We start from the raw sequence: 22,784 nt of genomic DNA, 5'->3' as shown, positions 1-22,784 counted from the left end.
TTGTTTTGGTTCGCATATTTTTTAGTGGGGGAATATTAAAACTCAAAATTCGATAATAGATACGCTTTTTATTAATAAATTTTAATCAAAAAAATCGTTTTTTACGTTGATAATAACTCCGATACACACTTACGATAATTATGTCCTTAATCAAAAATCTTAATAATCGTCTTATTTCGACTTTAACATAAGTAATTTAATATTTATGTATAGAAACTATCGGTTTAAAATATGGGTCTCTATAGTTACAATCCTTAATGAATAATATAGACATATATTTAATGCAAAACTTAACAAATAAATTAACGTTAAAAATACAGAAGGTATAATGTATATGAATACTCTGAAAAATAAATTATCTAAATAAAGAAACGTACAGCGCATGCGTGATTTGGTATTTTTTAAAATCTATATGCTTCAAATATCATGTATATTCAGTGTGTACAAAAGTACAAGATTCGTCTCGATATTCCTTGTTTTTGTCGTACAGGGCAAAACAAAAAATATATTATACGTCTCTATGTTAATACGCATACACGCTGAATACAAAAATACTATTTTATATTATTATACAGTATTATGTTTCTCGAATGGTGTTCATTGTCGACTGGAAAAATTACTGCCATAATAACAAATTTTTGCTAAAACTGAGGTAGACTATAAGAACATTGCAAATTCCACTGAATAAAATATGTGCAATAATTAATAAAACGAACCATCCTAATGCAACATAATATACTCTTATAACGACACTAAACATTAATATATGTACATCTTTTTGATTACTGGAATAATAAACAAAACTCATTTCAGCAGTTCTGTTGATGTATTTGCTCGAAAAAAATCAACAAACATTATTTTGATTATTATAATATGGTAATAATTGATTGAGAAACTGTGTATACACTATAGTAGAATGCCAAAGGTTACTGACCGAAATCTGAGAGCATCAAAAACATTGTCATGAAGATTGAAATAAATATTTAATATTAACAAAAATAATAATACAAAATAAAAACTACTCAACAATAAAAATTACACAATAGAAAATCTCATTAAAACCATATATTGAGCCATATTGCCCCTTATTGATAACTATACAAACACCGAAAGCCTTTTTTCAAAGATTACATTATTAAAATGGCAGTTAATTCACTTTTACCCGGCCAAAACGTGTCGGCTAACAGGACTTTGGACGAGTAAAGTACAACCTACATAGTGTGAAAAAGAGAGAGAGAGATGAAATAGAGCACTCTATTATGGCTTTATTACGATCTAGAAACTTGAGGTTCACCTCCAGTTTATGGTATTTTTTAAGGTAAAGTAGCGCGACGTTCACAATATCGTTTTTGAGATCGTCTTGTACATAAACTATACAGGATGAGACGTTTGGCTTTCAAATTGCCAAAAGTCGAATCTGCCGAACAGAACACCATTACTAAATCAATAATTCTTACTATTTAATATTATTAATATTATCATTTACAAATGTATCGTTCACCGATTGTTGTTGACTGGTAAACAAACATTTACTCCAACTACATAGGAGAGACATCAACAATACCGTGAACTGCTAAAACTTTCCACAAAATGGCGAATAATAACGAACAAACACGTTAAAATATCCTTAAATTACTAATACAAAAATGATTGCTTAAAACCTTAAACGATACAAGTGTATATTTAAAAAAAAAAAACAGTTATCCAGTCGATTTTACGATTATTTTTTAGCCCAGGAAGATGCACTATAGGTTGATGAAATCTGGCAGTGTCAGGCAAATTTTATATAAGTACCATTAAACGATTCATCTTCCTTTTCACATTGAAACATGACCAACCTCCGTGTTTATCAGACCTAGTGCTTGTTGATTAATTTGTGGGTGTGTTTATTTTGTAGACCAGTGAGATCTACAAAATGTGCTGAAAAAATGATACCACAATACTCTTGAGGCGTTAATTTGATGATCCAAAGTGTCAAAAGTAAGTACCATATTTTTTAATACTACTAAATTAAATATATTCTTATTCTCTGGCGTAATGTATCTAAAAAAGGTATATCTCTGGTAAGAGTAACCACAGACAAAAAAGATGGAGGGGACCAATAAAATGAGTACTAAAAATGATACAGGGGATCAAAAGGAGCAACGGAATTAGGGAGGAATGCAAGCCACAGAACGTGGTTAGATGGACACGAGCTAGGAGACGCTACTGAAATGAGCATATTTCCAGGATGGAAAACTACAGACTGGCAAAAATCGCCAGAAATAAAAAACCAGAATATGGCAGAACACCAGAACAGCCTCCCAAGAGTTGAAAGAGCCGGAAAGGACAAATAAACCGATAAAAGGTAACTAAATTGTTGTTTTGACTTTCTCTGCGACATTATTCACTTTTGGATTAAATCGTCATATTTAAGCTTCAAAAACTTTGTGGTAGCAGTTTGTCCACACATTTTTACCTTGTATAGACAATAGTGCAGAAATTAAACTGCTTGTCCATATTTGTTATTACTATTAGGATATTTGTCACTGAATTTTTAAAAATGTAGATATTATAGCCTGACTATTGGTGTTAAAAAATCCAGAAAACGTAATTAGGCCCAACAAACCATACCGTAGATGTAAGAGCGTCCGCCCCAAGTGATTCGTTTCTTACAGCTACTAACACAGAAATATCACACGAACCTTCAGCTCTTACACCCTGTATAAAACAGTATTTGGTCGGTATCATATATCTGGGATTAGTGTACTTCCTGGCTAAACACGACACGGAACCATTAAAGTCTCTTGTACTCTAGTCAAAAAGGATTGAGATCGGGGGCTCGGTACGGCCCAGTGTGTGTTGAATTACAAACAGCGCACACTCGACAATTGTTCAGTCTCCGAAGCGCGAGCAAGCCTTCTTCCATTTACACTGAGTGCACCATTGGGACCTTTGGTCCATGCCGTACACTTTTCGACACTTTTTGTTTTCTCCTCGTACTCGACGCGGCGAGTTGGGCATTTTAGGGCTGTGCGGGCGTGGTGACAGTTTGAGAAATTTGTGAGGGCTTTGAGGAATAGGCGCGGGTACGGACATTAAGCTTTGACGGATGTTGCCCACTAGTTGACGCTGGTAGTCAGGGTCCTCGTGAGGCGGACGAGCCATGTCCCGGTGCGATAATGTGGGCGGGGGACTCGTTAGGCCCATTTCTATTTCCGTGTAGTAAAATTCCTCTTCTCTAGGCGATACACTGAAAAAAAAATTGTTATTTAAATCTGCTGTTTGGAATGCTGTGGTAGTTGCGTCGATTATTAGGTAATAGATAATTAAAAAAAATATCGTGTATAACGGATAAATGTATTTTCGGGTGTTCAGGGTCAACAACTAGCTGCAGCTTTTTCGGTAGTACCGGAATTTGCTACTAACGGTCCAAGGCTGACAGGATGACGCCAACCTTGAGTCGGTGCGTGACTGTTTTGCGTCGTAAAAGCCGGATTAACCAACCAATTAAAAGTGACTTTTTTCTTAATTATGTATATTTAAACATTGAAAATCAAACGCCAGACAGTCTACTAGCCCATATAAAATTATTGTTGGCATCATCGTCTATGCCGCGGTTCACTATTGTTTATGCAAACCGAGGATTGTTTATAAATTACGCAATTCTTTCGGACGAGCTTGCCGGTAATAATGCTACTGTACAGCCTTGGGTGATGTTTTTAAATTGGCAGGGGCGTGCCAATGTTAAATTTATTAATTCGACCTGGCTTGTTGGCGGATTGTTCCTTATTGGACGCCAGTTTACCAGATCTGGGCACGGTCGATTAAAGGTTACATAACCATTCATCTAGAAAATTCACTTCCAGTTTTGATGATATCTGATTATTAAAAAACAACGTCCGGACGACTGAGTAATTTAAATAATTATCAGAATAAATAAACAGGACCTAGTCAATTTATGATCACTGGCGCTAAGAAAATTATTCAGTTTTACTTTAAATCTAACAAAACAGCAAATTTTTATTGGAACTCGTGTGATTGTGACCATCAGACAAATTTCTGTGTATTCATTGGTTTTAATTAAAATTTATTACAACCAGAGCTGTTGATAGTTGAATTTAAAATTAAAATCTAATAATATTATGATTGGCTATGTCCACTTCTACGTCGATGCGCCCATATAGCCAATCAAATGTTGCACAAGCCGACAACTCAGTACAGACATTTGACGTTTACGGTTTTAATTTGGTCCTTCGAAACCAAGTAAGGTTAGCTCCGTATAATGACCATTCAAACTGTCATATGATCGTAAAATTGCTTGCGTTATCTCAAGTCACGTGCTTCTGATCCGGCTCTAAATGAGTGTACGCATTTAAAAAAACAGTTGTTAATCTCAGGTTTACCCGACGTTGCCATATTGCTGCTATTTCAAATATTTTTAGTTCAATTTTTTAGTATAAAAAATCGAATTAGTTGATTTTTCAATTACTAAACAGAAGTAGTTGCAATTGGTAATTAATGTGTTTATTTTTATAGAAGCTCCAGTGTTTACAGTTTTTAAGTTTCAAAAAATTACCCTCGATTAAAAATATTATGTCAAATTGACATCGAATCACTTATTGTCAAAGACATTTAATTTAATATATTAAAACTAATTGAGATTTCTAGCTAAATTGATTAGTAAGAAAAATGTACTTACTTATGCTCATTGCGCACATGACTCTCAATGTCATCGTTAGTGTGAGAAGACTTGGTGCAACCCCTGAACGTGCACTGGAATACAACGCGGGTAATGTTCTGCTGAAACAAAAAAGAAAAAAATTTTAATAGGTGTTGGGTTTTGTTGCAGCGATATTGATTAATGGATTCCGCAACAAGAACATTAAAACGAACGGCAACGTCGCGTTAATAGAGCCGCGCTCTACTCGCCCTTAGAGCAATGGATCGCAAGGACCAAAATCCACCGAATCCTTTGTCCCTGCTGATGCGGTTCCTATCCTGTGTTGCCACATTCTTTTTATATCGTTCTACGCGATGATTGTTTTGTTTTTTTCCTCTGTATTTTATTTGACGTTTGGCTAATCTGTGACATTATGTACAGGCCCCGCTTGATTAGTATTCGGTTTCAGGGCAACAGTGACAGAAAGGAAAATTATAGCCTGGAGCCCCTTTTGGGACTTTTTGTTACACGGGCCGTAAATTACGCGGTCAGACTTCGGGGTTGACATTTATGATAGTGAGTGGCAGCTGAACCTCAACCATATCATCCTAGTCTGGTTATTATGACCGAATTTGAGATGGAAAGCTTTTGTTGACTTTTGATTATCAGGAAATGAACGCATACTACGTCACATAAACAGTTACTAGCGTACCTTTACAACGTCTGTTTTATTCAAATGTAATAAACCAACACTGGAAAAGAAGTACCGTTAAAACTATGTGCCACTAACACCGTTAAAAAGAAGCCGAAGAGTTTTCGCTAAAAATTGATCGGGGTCATCAAACAAATGATCGAGGACATGGCAACGTTGCCCAAGCACGTGGCTTTGTCTATAAACACATCGATCCCTGGCCGAACCGGAGGCATGATCTAGCGATCCAGCAGTCAGCGCTGTTAGAGTGAGACGTATAGCAAACAAACCTGTTATCTTCATCTAATGCGCTGATTCTTTGTTGGTGCTCTTCACTAATATGCACAGACGTTGATATCTATGCCAATGATTAATTCATAGTCGTGTATTTATTTCTTCATTATTTGTTTTACCACGTCGCAGTTGATGATAGTATGTGGTAATGCCAACATTATTGCAAAATGAGATATGCTCGAGTCTGTGTAGTAGATTGTAGGCGCATCGTATTTTTAGGTCAATGCTGATCTTACATCATATGTTTATTTAGATTTTAGTCTCCTTTCGTTAAATGATAGAGAAGTTAGAGTTATTTATCTGAAAGAGAGAATCTCTGCTTCAATGTGACGTTATTTAATCAGAAAGATAGCATCATTGAAAGAAGCTGAGTCTCTCTAATCTATATCATATATTAGCAGACTGTATTGAATAATGTAAAATATGTCCTCAATTTTAAACCAGTGATATAAACATTAATCAGCTTGAATTCGTTGACATTTGGAACAGTCGCAGGAATACAATCCAATCCTGGTCTGTAAATGATGCGGGGCTAAAGGAAGCTAGTTCTATTACAACTATTTAGGTCACGTTCATATTATTAGTCGGAAAAGATTTAAATGACACGAGACTGGCAGTAAGCGATGAAGGAAATCAGTAGATTTTTACTTTTATTACTATTTTGCTCTAATTTTTCAAACGTGAAAATACATTTTCTCTGCGGTTTGATGCAAAAGATTGACTTGATTGAGTCTGAAATTTCGATCTGATCTACGATTATGATGTACAGATTCAAAATTGCTAAATACAGATAGTATATGAATAAGGTGTATATTCAAATCTTTTGTGACTGCCCTTTTTGTAGATATCATTCCAACTTTCGTGTGCAATCCTATGATTGGAGCTGCTCTTTTAAAAGTTGTGCCACTTTGGTATAAAAGTTCTTCCCATATTTGCAATATTCATTGTTCCAGTAGTTTCCTGTAGAAACGACAAAGAACCCAAATAAGTACAGCATTAGTTTGAATTACTGTATCTATTTTGCTAATAAGTCTTGTTATTGAACCTTGATTAGAGTTATTACCATTTGGCATGATGCTATCTGTGTATATATTGCACAAGCTTTGTCTTCAGTATAATTTGCCATTACAGAGTAAATTCCTTGAAAGAAAATTACTGAAAGCGCTATGGGAAATCCTGCAATACGTAACATACTTTCATATAAGCGCAACGTCAGATTGAAATGAAATTGTGGCGATAACATGGCCTGCAATACCGTTCTGCTGTTATTAAAATGTCGACAAGGTCTGTAATTTTGCCGTGTTTCGAGTTGGACTTCGTCATATCAAAACCGTTATTACTCACGCGTATTCGCGTGTGAGAAAACTAAATCATTCTAATCAGTTTAGTAAGGTGTGGTCTTATGTACACTATTGAATAGCTAGACATCACCTGTTGGCCACCAGACTACCAAAAAGGGAACAAAAAAGATTTAGCCTTGAACCAAGTCTCCGAACCGTATCAAAAAATTCTTGGGGTTGTTGCATCGAAGTTCTGGGATAATGTGCAGCTGTGCTCTTTAGTACCTGTTGCTCGGGTTTAGTAGGAGTTCTTCGGACCGTTCCCAGAGGCGTAACCGGTACTATTCGATTTAAATTCAGGAAGAGCATTGACGTGCAAGAATTCATGATCGCTTTTTTGTTTTGTGATGGTTTTCATATACCGGCCGGTATATCCCTAAGAATAAATTAACCGCCAACGTATAATTATGTTTAGATTGTACATGTGAAACGCGGAGAAACTGAGCAGAACGATACTGATACGGGATATATGTGTACTTCCTGTTCCTCCGCTGCGATATCGCCTTAATGATCGCGTTTCATTCTAATGTGAATTCCGGTGGCGCCACTGTTGTGCCACCCCTGGTTTTGGCGCGTAAATCGTAGAGGCGCAAAGTCAATGCCCCGAGTGACCACGTGGTGGTACCCGGACCCAAGAAGCCGGTACAAACAACAACAAACGCTTCGCCTTTTCTTTAGAAGCGTCGTTGCCATTCTTTTTTTTAGTTGACTATCAGGTTTAAACCACTTCCCGATCAATCTAATTTTTTTTTATTCTAACATCCAGTTCACACACCTCCATTAGAGAGATTACAGGAAAAAACACACAGGAAAAACATGTGAGAAGTGTGACATTGACAACGTCGCATTGGTACGGCTGCACTTCAGGGCCATCCCTATTGCGATGTAAACATTGAAGGGTCAACGGCCCCAGTCTCTCCCTTCCCTCTGTATATAGTTCTTTGTGACTGACGTCACGTCTTCACCGTGTTTTGGCCTCCGCTGGCAGAGCAGGCCCCCAAAATTACGGATGCGTGCCTTTACGTCGTTTCGAATGATCTCGATTTGAATTTTTTACTTTTGGGAGTTTACTGCACTTCTTTGATCCAAGAACAGGTGTCAGTGGTGTATCCACTGTTATAGACACCGCAAACAGGTTTTCTTTTGTTTATTTTTGTTCTCCAACGTGTATGCCTAAGTTATCTAATATTTTTTATAAAGTTACATGATTAATGTGGCGTAACAGCCCAGGTATATTATTTTAATACCTCCATAATGATGGTAATATTACCTGTGTGTTTTAATCAATAACGGTACTAAAAGAACAGCGTTTTTCACCAATTTTGACAAATAGAATGATATATGGTGTGATACAGGTATAAATACTAGTTATCAAATATTATCTATAACAATATACATACCAGCCTTTTATTATTAAATGTCAAAGACAATGAATGATTGCAAGCCATTTTATTCTAAATAAAGAAAGGGTTGTGTGGTATTATGCATTTTGTCTATGCTAAATGTTCGAAGGACCATTTCTACAACGGCATCAATATTATCTACTACTTTTAGTAGATTTACTTACTACACAGTGAGAGACAAAAAAACAGACAAACCTAACGTTAAGGTTTATAATAATAGTCCAAGTATAAACAACAAAATTCTCTAGACTTGTGTGGCCACCCCGCAGTTCAGACTTGACACCAATTGACTTTTCCTTGTGAGGCTATCCAAAGAATACTGTATACTTGTCTCAAACCAATAATTTAGAGGGTTGATTTAAGAAGGTCGCCCTGTATAATACTTTTACTATTTAGAGTTTGGCAAAGAAGCTAGTATTAGAATAACCAAAACTTTCAAATAAAGTACTTGCATTTAAGATTGATATTAAAAAGAGGATGTACATCTGAAAGAAGACTATTTTAGAAACAGTTCCTCAGCTGATTGAAATCCTTTTTGAATGGTATGAACATCAGAGGTTGCCAGACTGAAGAGAAGTTTTTGTAATAAATATTCTAAAATTCAGACAGAAAGCACAAACAGAAGACAAAAGAACACAAACTTCCGAAAAAGATGGCCAATCAGCTGGTAGCAGTTATATCAAGCAACACCGTAAAATATGTACTAAGATTGGAAGAAAGAATCAACAGTTAACTCTTCTCTATTTCCTATACTAAATCGTTATTTATCCTATGAAACACCCATTGACCCTGTTTGATATTTTCCAGCTGTTTACACTGAAGGTATTGTGTTTCTTTTCAAACTCCTATCTCAAAACATGGTTTAGTTAACCACTAAATAGCATCAACTGTTTTGAAATCCAATCGCTATTATCAATACAAGTTTGAATAATCAAAGAAGTGGGAAATGTATCGAAAACTACCTGCTGAAACAATGCCAATTAAGAGTGGAACGTGATTTTGATATCCTGGGTTCAAGAAACCATCGCCTATTTATAAAATTATATGCCTTCGAAGGACGGCCGTTCACCCGGCCGAACCTGGTGTTCGGGACCGCAAAGTTATCATTTTCGTTTTGCCGTTAACGAGTTCATCACTACTTGACCAGATAAAATTGGTCTTCTTTTCCGTGTGTACAGTAGCGACAGCGCAACTTAATGGGGCTTCAATAATCAACTGCACTATAGGGGAGTCGAAAAGGGCTTGGCAACGTTGCCAAACCTAGATGTCTTAAGATTCAATGTCAACATCCTCGATAATCAGAACCAATGAGTCACGACACCGCTAAAAGGTAAATAACCCTGATGGACCAAAAATGGCAAGAGACAAGTTCAATGGGGAGCAATAACATATCGCACAATTTGATTGGTGGATATAAAAGTGCAGGTATACCCTCTCAAACCAGATAGAGCGTGTACAAACAGGATAAAACAAACGAAGGTCGTTGGCTGGCATATAGAATCATCATCCCAACAAGTATGGGTTTGATGACCTGGAATAGTAGGCCGCGTTGGCCAAGGGTAACTCGGATTCGTTTTGCTTTTGTTTTTCGATTTTTCGTCGCAGGCATTTCTTTTGTTTTTGCCACGACACAAATAACAAAAGAACGGTGGTCGCCTTTGTTTGTCTCATTTTTCCTTATCTATAAGTTTCGTCAGACTGTTTGGTAACAAGATTTCGATACGGTCGTTATCTATCAATTGTATTCACATGTGTACTATTTAATTGCAATACGACAATACAAAGACCTTTGTGTTTGGATATGTTCGAACGGTTAACTTGTCTCAGGGAGCCACACCCTATAAGTTTCCGAGTCCTTTCTAGATCCTGTTATTTGTTTATACTTGTTTTACGCGGAGTAGTTGACCTTCGCTAACTCTACAAAACTGGCTCGGGAGAGCAAATTTCTCACTTATTTAGTCGCAAACGCTCAATTGTTTCGATAGCTCCTATATATAATGGATTATCATAACAAGATATTGTTTAACAACTGTTTTCATGGCCGCGGCTTTTAAATGCTGGCACGTGTATAGTTTTGCAAGGACGATTCCAATTTGTTTATCTCCGTTAACTGCTGCGCACGAACGTGATGTTCCGGCTAATTCAATAGCGGTGTTTATCTGTTTTTCTTTAGTATTTTTCGAAGTAAAGTACTAAGAAATAGAGCGTAAGCAGAAAGTCCCAACGTGATCCAATTTTAGTCTATTAATGATCCCAATTTACTCCCTAGTGTCTCAATAGGACTTAATCTAGTGGGATCATATGGGACGAACATAACATCCTATATTGACATATCAGGAACGCCCCTAGTACATATTAATGTTTACTAGGGCATAACCAAGACTTTTTGAACAGTCTGAAATCATCCAAAGGTCAGTTGGTTTCTGTGATATCATGATAAATAGTATTCCAATATTAGTTTCGCTGTTATTTAGTATTTTTCTTGTCATACTTAATTATGCATTGAGATCAGTGTCGCTAACCCTTTAAATGATATATTTTCCTCAAAAGCATTTAAACCAGTTGCCAGATTTCACGAACACTCTCCACATTTTGAAGACTCATCAGCTCATTACAATAGACTATAGAGAACTCTATTGGTTGGATTGGTAGAAAAGATCCACTTGTCTGTGGTTTCTTTCTTTCTTCCTTTATTTCTACTAGTGCCATCGCCATCGAATATGGTGTGAAATTGTTCAAGTTTATAAATAAATTCACTTAATAATGGCTGATCATTTTTGTGGTCATCAGTGTTGCTAACCAAATTAAAAGATGTAAATCCCTTGATTAATTTCAAATTCAAGTAAACTGTTTTTAAATAGACTCCTGCATTGTGTGTTGATAAATAATCAAGAACCAATAAAGGAAGATTATACAATATACATATAGAAAACAGTGCCAGCTATTTTATTTTTAATTTTGAGAAAAACAAACTCTACGTCGTGGGACACGTGTCTACAAACAGGAATTTTGAGCGTATAGTTATGCATCAGTGTTAATTTACGAATGAGTAGTGAATAAGGTCTGTTTACTATTAGTTCAGCACATCAACAACCCATTAAATCTACGACGTAACTTTTGAGTCACTCGCAATTTCGTTTCGTACACACTCTCTGCATCTTATAAGGTAATGTGGATCAAGCTTTACGACCTCGCTCAATAAAAAAGCGATTGGCCATCAGCATCAGCGCGATCAAATTCGCGAACGTTGAACTCCCCCCAAAACTGTACATTTTAATCCGGCCTTGGTTTTTGTTTTGCAAGAGGCAAAGGTAAAGTTTTCGGGACTTTAGAGCATGATATGACGCGGTAAACCAAGATTGTTGATCGAAAACAATTGAGGAATGTTATGCAGTGTGTGCAACCGCAAAAACAATCGCCTTTGCGTTTCAAAGATAAAATAGACTTCTTCGTTTTCTGTGGGAAAAACATGTTTGCCACGTAGTGGGGCTCCATAAACGGGCAGGATTTCGAAGAAATGACGCCAGTTACACTGTTATTTCATTAAAGGTGTAATTACATAATTGGCACGAAAAATTTTATTGCTCTGGGCGGAAAAAATACGCACATGGTTGGTTTTTTTGTGCCGCATCATCGTCGTGATTGTCAAGCTTCAATCACTTGAATTTATACAGACAGGAAGCTATTACTGAAGTTCGTTTTTGTTTGTAGAGAGATTTAATGAAACAACTTCTTATTTCCAACAAGTTAGGAATGTCTTACCACAAAAAGATTATGCCTAAAACTTAAGAATAGTTGAAATTACCATGAGATACAGTTGAAGGGGAAATAGTTGCTATTCAGATTAACCAAAGTAGCACTTCATGCAAAATCACATGATCAGATCATCCTAGAGATTCAAAATAACTCTTAAGCACAAAACTTTAATAAGACAAAACATCTTGGTAAAGAAGACAATCTTCCAGCAAATTAATAGATTTTCTGTATGACTCTCTTGTTATTTGGTAATCCTAGATAATGTTGGATGATCGGTGTAACAGCCAGTTGCATCATTTGCTGTTTTATGCTGCATTGCTAAGTTTGGTCTTCTTCTAAAAAAATTCCGCCAATCATTTCTTTCTGTGACCGTTGGATAACAGTAAAACTATCAAATATAAGAATGATTTCAAATCATTTTGGCATATAATTGATACTCACCACTTTTACAAAACATACTACTAACACTTTTTGGCGAATAGTTTAGATAGCGAAATTAATCCCAGAGATTCATACAATATGTATGAGATTAATTCAATTGAAACCTACGTTTAGTTATGTATGCTTTCGAAACATATTGGTAATCATCCAATACAATACTACCAGTGTATTAGCAATTCTCACAGGATGGTACACGTAAGGAGTTTGTTAAAGTTTTGATTTGTTACTAAAAGAGTTTTGAAATGTTTTTGCAATTAAATAATACGTTAGATCTGGTGTAAACTGAAATATAAACCAATAAAAACCCATCTGGTGTTAGCCTCTATCAAAACGTGTGGGTTTTACTGCATAGTTTACCCAAGCATCTCTTTAGTTGGTTGTATATGATATGAACAACTTTCAATTTGTAAAGAAGGAAAAAGCAGCAAGTTTCTAGATAAAATGAGTGACAAACGTTCCAAGATGTGCAACACTGTCTTTATTTAGCCTCTACCATAAAAGAAAACTGAACTTTTAGGAACAACACCTTATATTTTTAATGGATACATTGTTTGTAACGACCCTGTAACGCTTCAAGACTTTACAAAAACATCCCATAATGGATAATCCACATGTTTCATCAACTCTGTAAACATTTCGACAAAAAAGGTTTTGCTATACACTAAGTCACACTGCATTATTTAGATTCGCATTCATCTGAAAATGAACACTAATTAGTTCTTCTGAGAATAATTATTGAGAAGTCTATACCTCAGAAATACTGCTCGGGCGCCACTTTAATTAATTGTTATTTTGCAAGCGCTAATTAAGGTAAAGTGCTCAAACAAGTTTTAAAGGCAGAATCAATGAAATTGATCATTATTAAATTGGATGTATATTTTAAACGTTAAGTATACACCACCACTTTTTATCTTTATCCATCTTTAAACGCAGAACTAAAAGTTTCTAATTTTTGAGAATCCCCATGTCACAGAATTTAAAAGATTATTTTAGGAAGAGGATCTACATAACTACTACTACCCTACGTTACACTTCTATTCCAGGAGATTGGACAAATAATTAGGTTAAGGTTAGGTTAGAATATCTTTTCCACCAATGGAATCAGTCAGTTTAGTCTCACTACACTCTGTCTTCAATCCGTACCAAAACTTCACTTACTCTTTTGACTCGTGGAGCACGGTTAGGGTAGGCCAGTGAACTTGTCAATAATGCTTCCAAGAAGTCCAAGGGCAGTAAAACTGCCTTTTCAACAATTTACGAGCAACTTTCTTATCGTTTTGTGTTCACTGAATTTCACTGTGACGTATCTAGTTCCCGAGAACTTGACACTCCCGTGCTGTTTCATTTTTTTTCTACTTCTCGATGTGAACTGTGTAAAATGACGTGATGCTGACGCAAACCGACAACTTCGTGCGCAATTTTCGATTTTAGCTTCCAGCTAACTATTCCGCCGGCCGGCTTTTTCCGACCTTCCTAACCTTTAATGGATCAGATCTCACTACACGCAATTTGCGTGATCATGACGGCGGCAACGTTGATTTTTTTCAAATCGGTGCAGAAGTGAAATAGCGAAATTCAATGCGAATACTGAGAGCCGGTTCCAAGGCCGCAAAATGGGTGTGGGCGCTTTCAAAGTCGTTGACGAATGATTAATTACATGTTTAGTAAGGTGTATTCAAGGACTTTGTCGGCAAATTGACGTAGATGACATAACTTTTGGATTTTTCAAACAATCCAGGACCGGTTCTTATAGATCAATCTACTTTTGTGCCAACAGGGAGGTGTTGATTGCAACCGACATCGAACGCATAGCGATTTGTTAAGTGGGTTAATAGTTTCGTGTTCGGAGGCCATTTCCTGCCTTTCATATATATTAATTGGAAAATAAAAGCAAGAAGCGATGCGAACGTAAAATACTAAGGCAAACAATTTATTAGCTCTTGCGTCATGATCGTTTCCTCTCCTTAACGCAAAAGCAAATCTAATGCGTGTGTAGACTACTACTTATAGACCAGCCCTAATCTAATCTACTGACTAATAGCAGTGCACTAACTTAACATTTTTCTTTATGCACACGTATTATAAAACTGTAATTACAGAACTGAATTGGTGTCAATTAGACTTAATATACACGTACACTCAAAGGCCTAAATGCTTGAAGTTTTTCTCTGACCCAATTCGAATTGGAAGGCCTTTTCCGCTCCCGGGCAAAACAAACATGTGTAGAGGTTCGATGTTTGCGTTCTCGTAGAAAGCAACAAAATGTAGCACAAAACCATCTAAAAAATTTTCTACTTTACACAATACCCAGCAATTTCTTCCGGACGATTGAGTGAAAGTGCGCTTCTGTTAAGCAATCCCAGTTTTATTTAATCTGTTCATTGAGAAACATTTTTATGCAATGTTTTCATAGTGGCCGTCACTTTCCTGTTTTGTATCCTAGTAGAAAATTTACGACACTCCTAGACAAAATAATGATTTGTTGTTTATGCAAAAGTTAAATAAAGACGAAGCCTTATAATGTGATTCTAACTTCTGATGTGAGAGAATACAGATTGAGTTTAGAAGTTCAGCAGATTCATCATCACATGCATACAGGGTGATAAAAAATTGTTTGATATACTATAGAATGTTTTATATACTGAGTGACCAAAAAGGAGAGTATTTCAGAAACTAGACAGGACAGCCTGAGAAAACTGCTGGAAATTGATGATGGTTTCGTTAGTCACAAATATAGTAATTATGCATTCTTGCATTTTTCCTATTTCTGGAAATCATGTAAAAAATTACGAATAAATCGGGAATCTCTCATCTGATTTTCCAACTTATAAGCTTAATGGAAAGAAGACACTTTTTCCATTTATTGTATTGATACTTGATAAGTTCAATATCAAGCTGTTCGAAGGCGCATATACAGGGTTAGCCACCCAAACCGTTCATTAAAAGTGTATCAGGATTAAATATAGAATATAAGTAAGATAAATTCGAAACGTGCTATATTTTAAAAATATTTTCATCTTTCTGTCACTTCCGGTTTAACCGGAAGTAGATGTCAACTTGCTTATCTTAAATGGAACACCAACAACAAAATATTTTTGATGTATCATAACCTAAAGCTATCTGCAACGGTTTTCAAAATATTGACGTTTGAAAAATGATATTTTTAGTTTTTGGAGGATCGGAATCTTATCTTAACTTTTTGATATTAGAAAGTTTTACAGGTGTTGTCAATTTTTCTTACTGTCAAAATTAAAAATATTACCAAATGATAGATCTCAAAAAATTAAGACAAAAACATGCAATCCATATTGTTCTATCTCATTCTGGATAGGAGTTATGACACTTAAAAACCTGATGAGTGTCATTTTTCAAACCTTAATATCTCGAAATCGTTTTAGATAGATATAGGTTATGATACATGAAAAATATTTGAAATCGATAGGACTATTCAAAAATATAATAATATACAGGGTGTTCTAATTAAAATAAGCAAGTTGGCGTAAACTTCCGGTTAAACCGGAAGTGTCAAAAAGATGAAAATATTTTTAAAACAGCACTCATGAAATTTCTTTTAATTCCAAAATTTCAAATTTCTATTAATATTGGATCCTTATAAACTTTTAATGACCGGTTTGGGTGACTAACTCTGTAGATATAGCTACAAAAATTGCAAGTTTTCTAGAAATTATCAAATGCAAAGAAGTATTTTTCTTTAAAATTATAGCATGAATTTATTTATGTCAAGATGTTACTATCATTAGAATTTTACGCTCCTTCCAGGGGGATATCCAAAAATATCACTTTGTATGTGAAAATTGTGAAAAGACTAGAAATTTGTGTGCATCAATAAATGATAGAAAGTCCTCTTTTTAAAAAGCTTACGAGTTTGAAAACTTTATAAATTTACTACTATTATGTCTCAAAATTACTTTAGAAAGTTATTGTAATTTCAATAACATATACCGACTTGAGTTGCCGGGTTTCTGATTGACAAGGCCTAAAATAAGGAAATCAAAAGTTGCAAATTACTAAGGTTTCATTTTCATTCACTGTGCCTACTTAATTAGATACGAATCTTCAAAGTCGAGTGTAAGGTTTCCGCGTTTTACCAGCGCAAAACGCAAGTTGCTAGTTTGCTTTATTCACAAAAAACCTTGATTCGCAATTAATATGACCATGGACAACCTAAAAATAAAGGAGGTGCTTGGGATTCATAAATATTTTTTATGACATTAAAGTAGAAAACCTGTTTCGACATTTTTTGCTGAAGAAAATTCCAGCAAGTTCAATGTGATTTTGATTAATATCGCATACATGACAAGGTTTCACTTAGATCCTTTTTTAGTTGGGAAATGAGTGCGTTTACATATGTTTTCTTGCTAAAACAGTCCATTGTTCTGCATTTGTGTTTATTAAATGAACTATATGGGTTTTAACTTGAGTGGTTTCTGCATTTTATATCCGTTTTTTTTTCTAACTAGTATGTTGATCATCTCCGAAGGTTACAAAGAAAAAAGGTGACGGCCACGGCATTGCTCAACCCTATCATTGTAATAGCCCGAAACAATGGGAGGAGGAAATAAAAATCGCTGTAATCTAGCTCTCAGATAAATAATCTGAAAGTATCACCTTCCATCCTATGTAATCGTAACCTTTAGGCGTTGTATTAAGAGTTTTAGCACCGATCGTTCATACCAACTGGTTTTACAAGACAGGAAGAGACTCCGTTATCTTTGGTACCTTGCATGTTGCGTAGTACGGTAGCTGACAGGCGGTTGATTACAAACCATTTACCCAAAAAAAGAGGTCAGCGACTCACCTTCTTCTTTCTAGGTTGATCCTCCAACATGTAATCCATGACGATACCTTCGTCCGAGGCGGAACTGAACGAATTGATGGGTGAGGTACTTGGTGGTGGTGACGGAGTTGATCTGAAAGAGGCGGAACTGCTGCTGCTACTTCCTGGTGACGTGCCAAACATGGGGAAGGCTGTAAAAAAAACATAGTTGAGGTTGTGGAATTCCAAGTTTTAATAATTAGGTATACAATCTGGGTCGTTGCCATTAATGAGTGTGGGGTCACTGTTCTTGATTTTCAATATTTAGTTAGGAATCTGTAATGTCACATTCAATGCAGATTGTTTGATTTACACTGAAGTTCCTGAATTTATTACACATTCAGCAACTTTGATGATACCTTTTTAAACATGGTGTAGTGTAAAGCAGACAAAATATTTTGAAGATACATTAAAAAAGTAAAAAAATAATCATTTAAAAAGTAATTATTGCACTATTAGTGACTTGATGGAAAAACCAAAAGATAATAACCTCAATTTGCGACCGTGTATACCAAATAATCTAAGGAACTATACTGTCCATCAACCTGATTAAGGGCTTTATTATGTTTTCTGATATCTCAACAACTTAAAACAATTAGAAGAAACTGAAGCTTTAGTTCTATACTGTTTTGTCTTATTGTATTACACACTATTTTGATTTTATTACTAACCACATAAAAATACATTTATTTAGGTACCAAAACCATTATTGTTACCATTTTACTTAGTATGGTATTCACCACGTATGTAAACTTATCCATCCAAATTGTGACATTATACCTGGTGTCCCATCGGGAACTACCGCGGTCGATACTTCAAAAACTTTTTGAAAATTTCAGAGTTTAGTACATCTGACCATAATGTAATCTAACCTAACCTACAACTATCTCTGCAGCGGTTTTCGAGATATTCCCCTTAGGTTAGGTTAGGAGGTTACTGGTGGAGCTTTTTTACCAGAAGTTTTGATGATTTTCAAATTTCATCTATGCAAAATAACTAGAAATATATTGGCAGGTAAATGCGTGCAAGCAACTTATATCTTTACAAATTGATCTAAAAAGAAAAAATTTACCATTGGTTTTCACAGAGATCTTCCCAAAAATTTTGATCACTTTAATGAGATTTGTAAATAAGCTGAAGCAACAAGACGCCATGACTAAGGTCGGGTTTTCCCAACTAAAGAAGCTAAATTAGGTATTTTTATTGTCAGACCTAGTTATTAGAAGCATTTAGATATTTTAGTAAATTCTTGTACAGTTTAGGATATTTGTAGAAGCCGCTGGCCTCTGGTATTTAGAGGCCTCTGAAAATGTTAACAAACTAAGGGTTTAGGACACTAGAAAAGCTTTTTGGCAAGTTTTGGATAATTTTCAGTAGTATTTCAAGGCACTTTCAAAATGATTCTCAAGTCTCTAAAAAAATCTTTCTGAACTTTTATTCTGAAACCACGCATTTAAAACCACACGTGTCTTACATATCAAATTATTTTTGCTGGCAATTCACACTCAACAAATTTGTTTTAACGTACACGTGTATGCACAAATAGCGTCTAGATAATACTTATCTATTGTAGCAATAATTAACAACAAATCAGTAACTTTAGCAATTTTGGTTTGACTAGACCTACTAACAAAAAACTGGTTACATTAACCAACATTTAACGCAACATTTCCAGTTTTATGCAATTAAATAATTTATAAAAAAAATACAACCAGTAACGACAATTATCAGGTAGTAAATTGAGATTAAAAAGGAGCTTTGTGTGCAGATAATTGAAAAGTTGCTTACTACAGCAACAGTGTTGCCGAACAACTGATATCGAATCAAACATTGTATTGATTGATGTTCCGCATGAAATTCGGCCAAGAAAGCGTAAAACCGGTTGTTTACATGTACAGAATTATTTTAAAATCGCTAAAGCAAGCGAACATTAAACAAAACAAATACGTAATACTGATGGCACGACACGCTCAGCTAAAAATGATCGGAACCCGTGCAAGTCATTAAAGTCATTCAAAACATGTGCCGGTCCAAGGTTGAAAGAGATGCAACTGATTCGTAAATTTATATACGTAAATATTCTGTTTTTTTTAGCAACTTTAAAGTGGCATACTTATAGACAACTTCTAACTACGTACAAATGGTTCTGCTTTGTTCCAAGAGGGATCGGATGTGGGTCAAATAAGGCCCGCATTAAGTGTGCGATATGCCGCTAACGAACAGTTACTTAATAAAAAGAACATGAAAAGGATCGTCGAACTCTTGTCTTCATTGTTCAGCTCTCTTATCAAATTAGTCACCTACGTGGAATATCACAATGTAATTTTGTCGTTATAATTGACCTCCTGGTTCGACAAATTAGGTAACAAGCCTAGTATACTGAACTTTGATTGTGACGAACCTATTATGTTGTGTGTTAATTTCACAAGTAGATGTTGTTTGGTTAGAAATATCTTAAATGAAAACAAAGAAGATTTGTGTTCTAAGTTTTAAGTACTTTTTGCAAATGTGGCAACTTTGCCCTGGTTTTCATAAACGAATATTCAGACGAAAAGCGACAAATGCCTTAAGTGATTTAAATATGTAGTTCTCATAAGCTTTGTTCGAGTTATTGATTCTGAACTGTTTCGAATATGGGCTTGGACCATTTGCACGATCATTTGTACCTAGTCCTGTAAATCAGTACACAGTAATACTTATCCCATCCATGCAGATGGCCTAAGTCAGTTCGAAAACTGTTCCTGAACGGTTCAGAATTATAATTCTCTGACAATTCTATGTCTGACTGAATATTATTGTTAATTGTTTTAATTTCATCTTCGGTAGAAGGTTTTTTTTTTGTTAAAAGAACTAGTTAGTGCTATTAGGGCACCAGCAGTGTTACCAAAAATGAAGATTGAGGAATGAGTGAGAAGTGATTTTTACTGGATGTTTTTACATTCACATTGTGTCATTGTATGTGCAAAAATCCTGAAATTCGTATTTGATTCCCGGCAAACGTGAAATTTAACAGATATTCGTATTTTTTACCGAAATATTCGTTTATTTATGGGAACCAGGCTGAAAATCGAAATAAATGACATTTTGTTTTATACATGTTTTTTCAATGCAACATATTTTCTGTAAGTTTCTTCTTCTATTCTTTATTTTAAAATCGTATTCTTTATTTTAGACTTTTTTTGTCTTCTCTCCTGTCAAGTATTTTTATTTTTTATATAATATGGGGAAATATAGTTTTTGACCCGAAAATAGCATCCAATCGATTTTGAGACTTATTCTCTCTTTTACTTCTTTCCTGTCAATAATTTCTCTTTTCTTCGCTCCTCATTAAAAATAACTAGAAAATTTTTAATCTCGTAGAATACATTTTGTGACTCACTAATTTTGGTGTCTTAATGCCAGTACAAAGGTTTTAGTACAAAACATGATTAAATCTGTGATCAAAAATATAAGATAAAATATACGAAAACATTACAGAAAACTAAAAGTCTGCAAGTATAAGTCCTCTAAATTACTAATAATACTTAAAAGATTAGACGAAATCTAATAAGAGGGCTCTTGATATTGTAATTATAATTAAGGATTAATATTTTTTAGGTGATTTTTTTCTGCTAAAAATCCAATATGAAATATTACGGGTTTCATTCACAGATAGCTTTTAAGATATTTAAAACCTTATTTATATAGGGTGAATTGGAATTTTCACACTACAGACTTAAAAAAACGAGATTAAAACAGTTTAGAAAGTAATCTTATCTCAGAAATTGTCCACAAAAACCATCTTCCAATTGACGTCAGTAAATCATATAAAGAGCACTTTGAAACCGTTAACAAAGAGGCTCAATATACGTTGTATTGGCTGTGTCTGAAGTGAATTACAACGAATTACCTTTAATTAAAAATGCCATCAGAACGTAGATGAGAAAATGCGCGGATACTACGTCACTTATTGTTTTGTCCGAGCGGGCATATCTATTTTCAGCTTCCCGCATTTAATGTCAGTTTATTTTCCCGGAGGCAACAAGACGAAATGACTTTTCTAAAGGTCATAAAGCTACTTTTAGTGCCTGCACTATTACTGGGTACCGCTAGGAGTGCGTGAAGTGAAAAAAAACCTTTTCCGCATTTCCATGCTCGTCCTAAAAACAAACAGCGTAATTTCTATATTTACGACAAAACAAAACAATTCTAAATGATTGCCATATGACGTCACCTTACGGTAAGTGTTTGACGCCAAAAAAAACGTCACAAAGCTCTGGGTCGAACAACGAGCAAACAAAGGAAATGCTTCCTTGAAAACTGAGCAATACCGGAGGAAAGATAAGGTGAAACGACTTCGGTATGGCCTCGCCTTAAGTACGAATAACTTTTCGCATATTGCACGATCAATTCCGATAATTCGGAAGCAAAAGTGCACTGTTTCTTATCTAGTTTCGAGTTTATCAGCTTGACGAAAGCTTTTGTTAGGATCTAGTGGAAACCTACCATTTTGAGGTGAACACGAAAGGCTCATTAGGACTAAGGCCGCGCTGCACTCGTCCATTGCCGTTGTTGGATGAAGGCTATCCTCTTGGCTTGTACTTGGACGTCTTTTACGTGACCTGGAAAAAGTTAGTTTTGTAAATATTAGGAAATCAAATAACAGAAACGGACTCTATTTTATGACAAACTAAAGCATATTGCTAAAGTACAAATTCCAGGTAAATTGCAACTTTTATAATTGCAATATTTCAGGATGTCATTATTACATACTCTACTCAAGTGTAGAGATGGCCCAAGGTAATTATCTCCACGAAGAATTTACGGTAAATTATCGAGATTTTCTCTAGTTATCTTTATAGCTCCATAGAGTTAAATACAACAGTTGTAATATTAACAGACAATGATATAGTTTTTAAGTGTCATAAGTATCAAAGTGTTCCTAAAAGTCAGAATTGACAAATTTGAGCTGTTAAACAACTTACATTCCTCAAAGAAACCTATCTATCTGGCATTTTATACTTTCAGGTCATTGGTGAGTGAGTTTTGACAGTTATGACAACTGTCACGTGACGCAAGCAAAGTATTAAAGTGTTTCTTAAGATCTCAGTGTCAAATTTGGCTTCATGGAGCTTTAAACCCAACTTTCAATAAAACTTCTCAAATTAGCAACTATTTCTAATTTCATGGTTTCAGGGCACTGGTGAACAAGTTTTGACGGTTATGACAGCTGGCACGTGACGTAAGAAGAGTATATAAAGCTGTAAAACTTACAGAAACACAAATATACTTTGCCATTTTATAATTTCCAAATAGTCTATTGCCTGAGTTGTTGCTTTTGATGTGCATTTCTTCACCATTTTGCTTGTTATCTTGTCTTGGCATTCTCTCCAAAAAAGCT

At 35.2% G+C, this 22,784-nt stretch overlaps 1 protein-coding gene and 2 long non-coding RNA genes across 4 annotated transcripts in view; 2 read left to right on the top strand and 1 right to left on the bottom strand.

Moving 5' to 3' along the window:
- Positions 1-48: 48 nt before the first annotated feature.
- The window catches only part of Glut4EF (Glucose transporter 4 enhancer factor), a 40,246-nt gene continuing 17,510 nt past the window's right edge, over positions 49-22,784 (bottom strand). The window contains exons 3-6 of one of the 2 annotated variants that reach the window (XM_081984888.1): positions 21,890-22,005; positions 17,387-17,556; positions 4,682-4,782; positions 49-3,232 (exon numbers count right to left, since the gene is read on the bottom strand). In XM_081984888.1, coding sequence (XP_081841014.1) covers positions 2,875-3,232; positions 4,682-4,782; positions 17,387-17,556; positions 21,890-22,005 — 745 coding nt within the window. In that variant the 3' untranslated portion in view covers positions 49-2,874. The remainder of the gene's footprint in view (positions 3,233-4,681; positions 4,783-17,386; positions 17,557-21,889; positions 22,006-22,784) is intronic. The other variant, XM_081984889.1, reaches the window with a different exon arrangement.
- Positions 4,491-5,064, top strand: LOC145732554 (uncharacterized). Its single transcript, XR_014179029.1, has 2 exons — positions 4,491-4,771; positions 4,832-5,064. It is a non-coding gene; the product is annotated as an uncharacterized LOC145732554 (long non-coding RNA).
- Positions 10,242-17,509, top strand: LOC145732553 (uncharacterized). Its single transcript, XR_014179028.1, has 3 exons — positions 10,242-10,781; positions 10,940-11,536; positions 17,401-17,509. It is a non-coding gene; the product is annotated as an uncharacterized LOC145732553 (long non-coding RNA).

Source organism: Ips typographus, linkage group LG8, assembly GCF_016097725.1.
Source record: "Ips typographus isolate SLU linkage group LG8, UJ_Ityp_2.0, whole genome shotgun sequence".
Lineage (NCBI taxonomy): Eukaryota > Metazoa > Arthropoda > Insecta > Coleoptera > Curculionidae > Ips > Ips typographus.
Note: the sequence above shows the minus strand (reverse complement) of the source record. Positions and strands in the feature narration are given on the sequence as shown.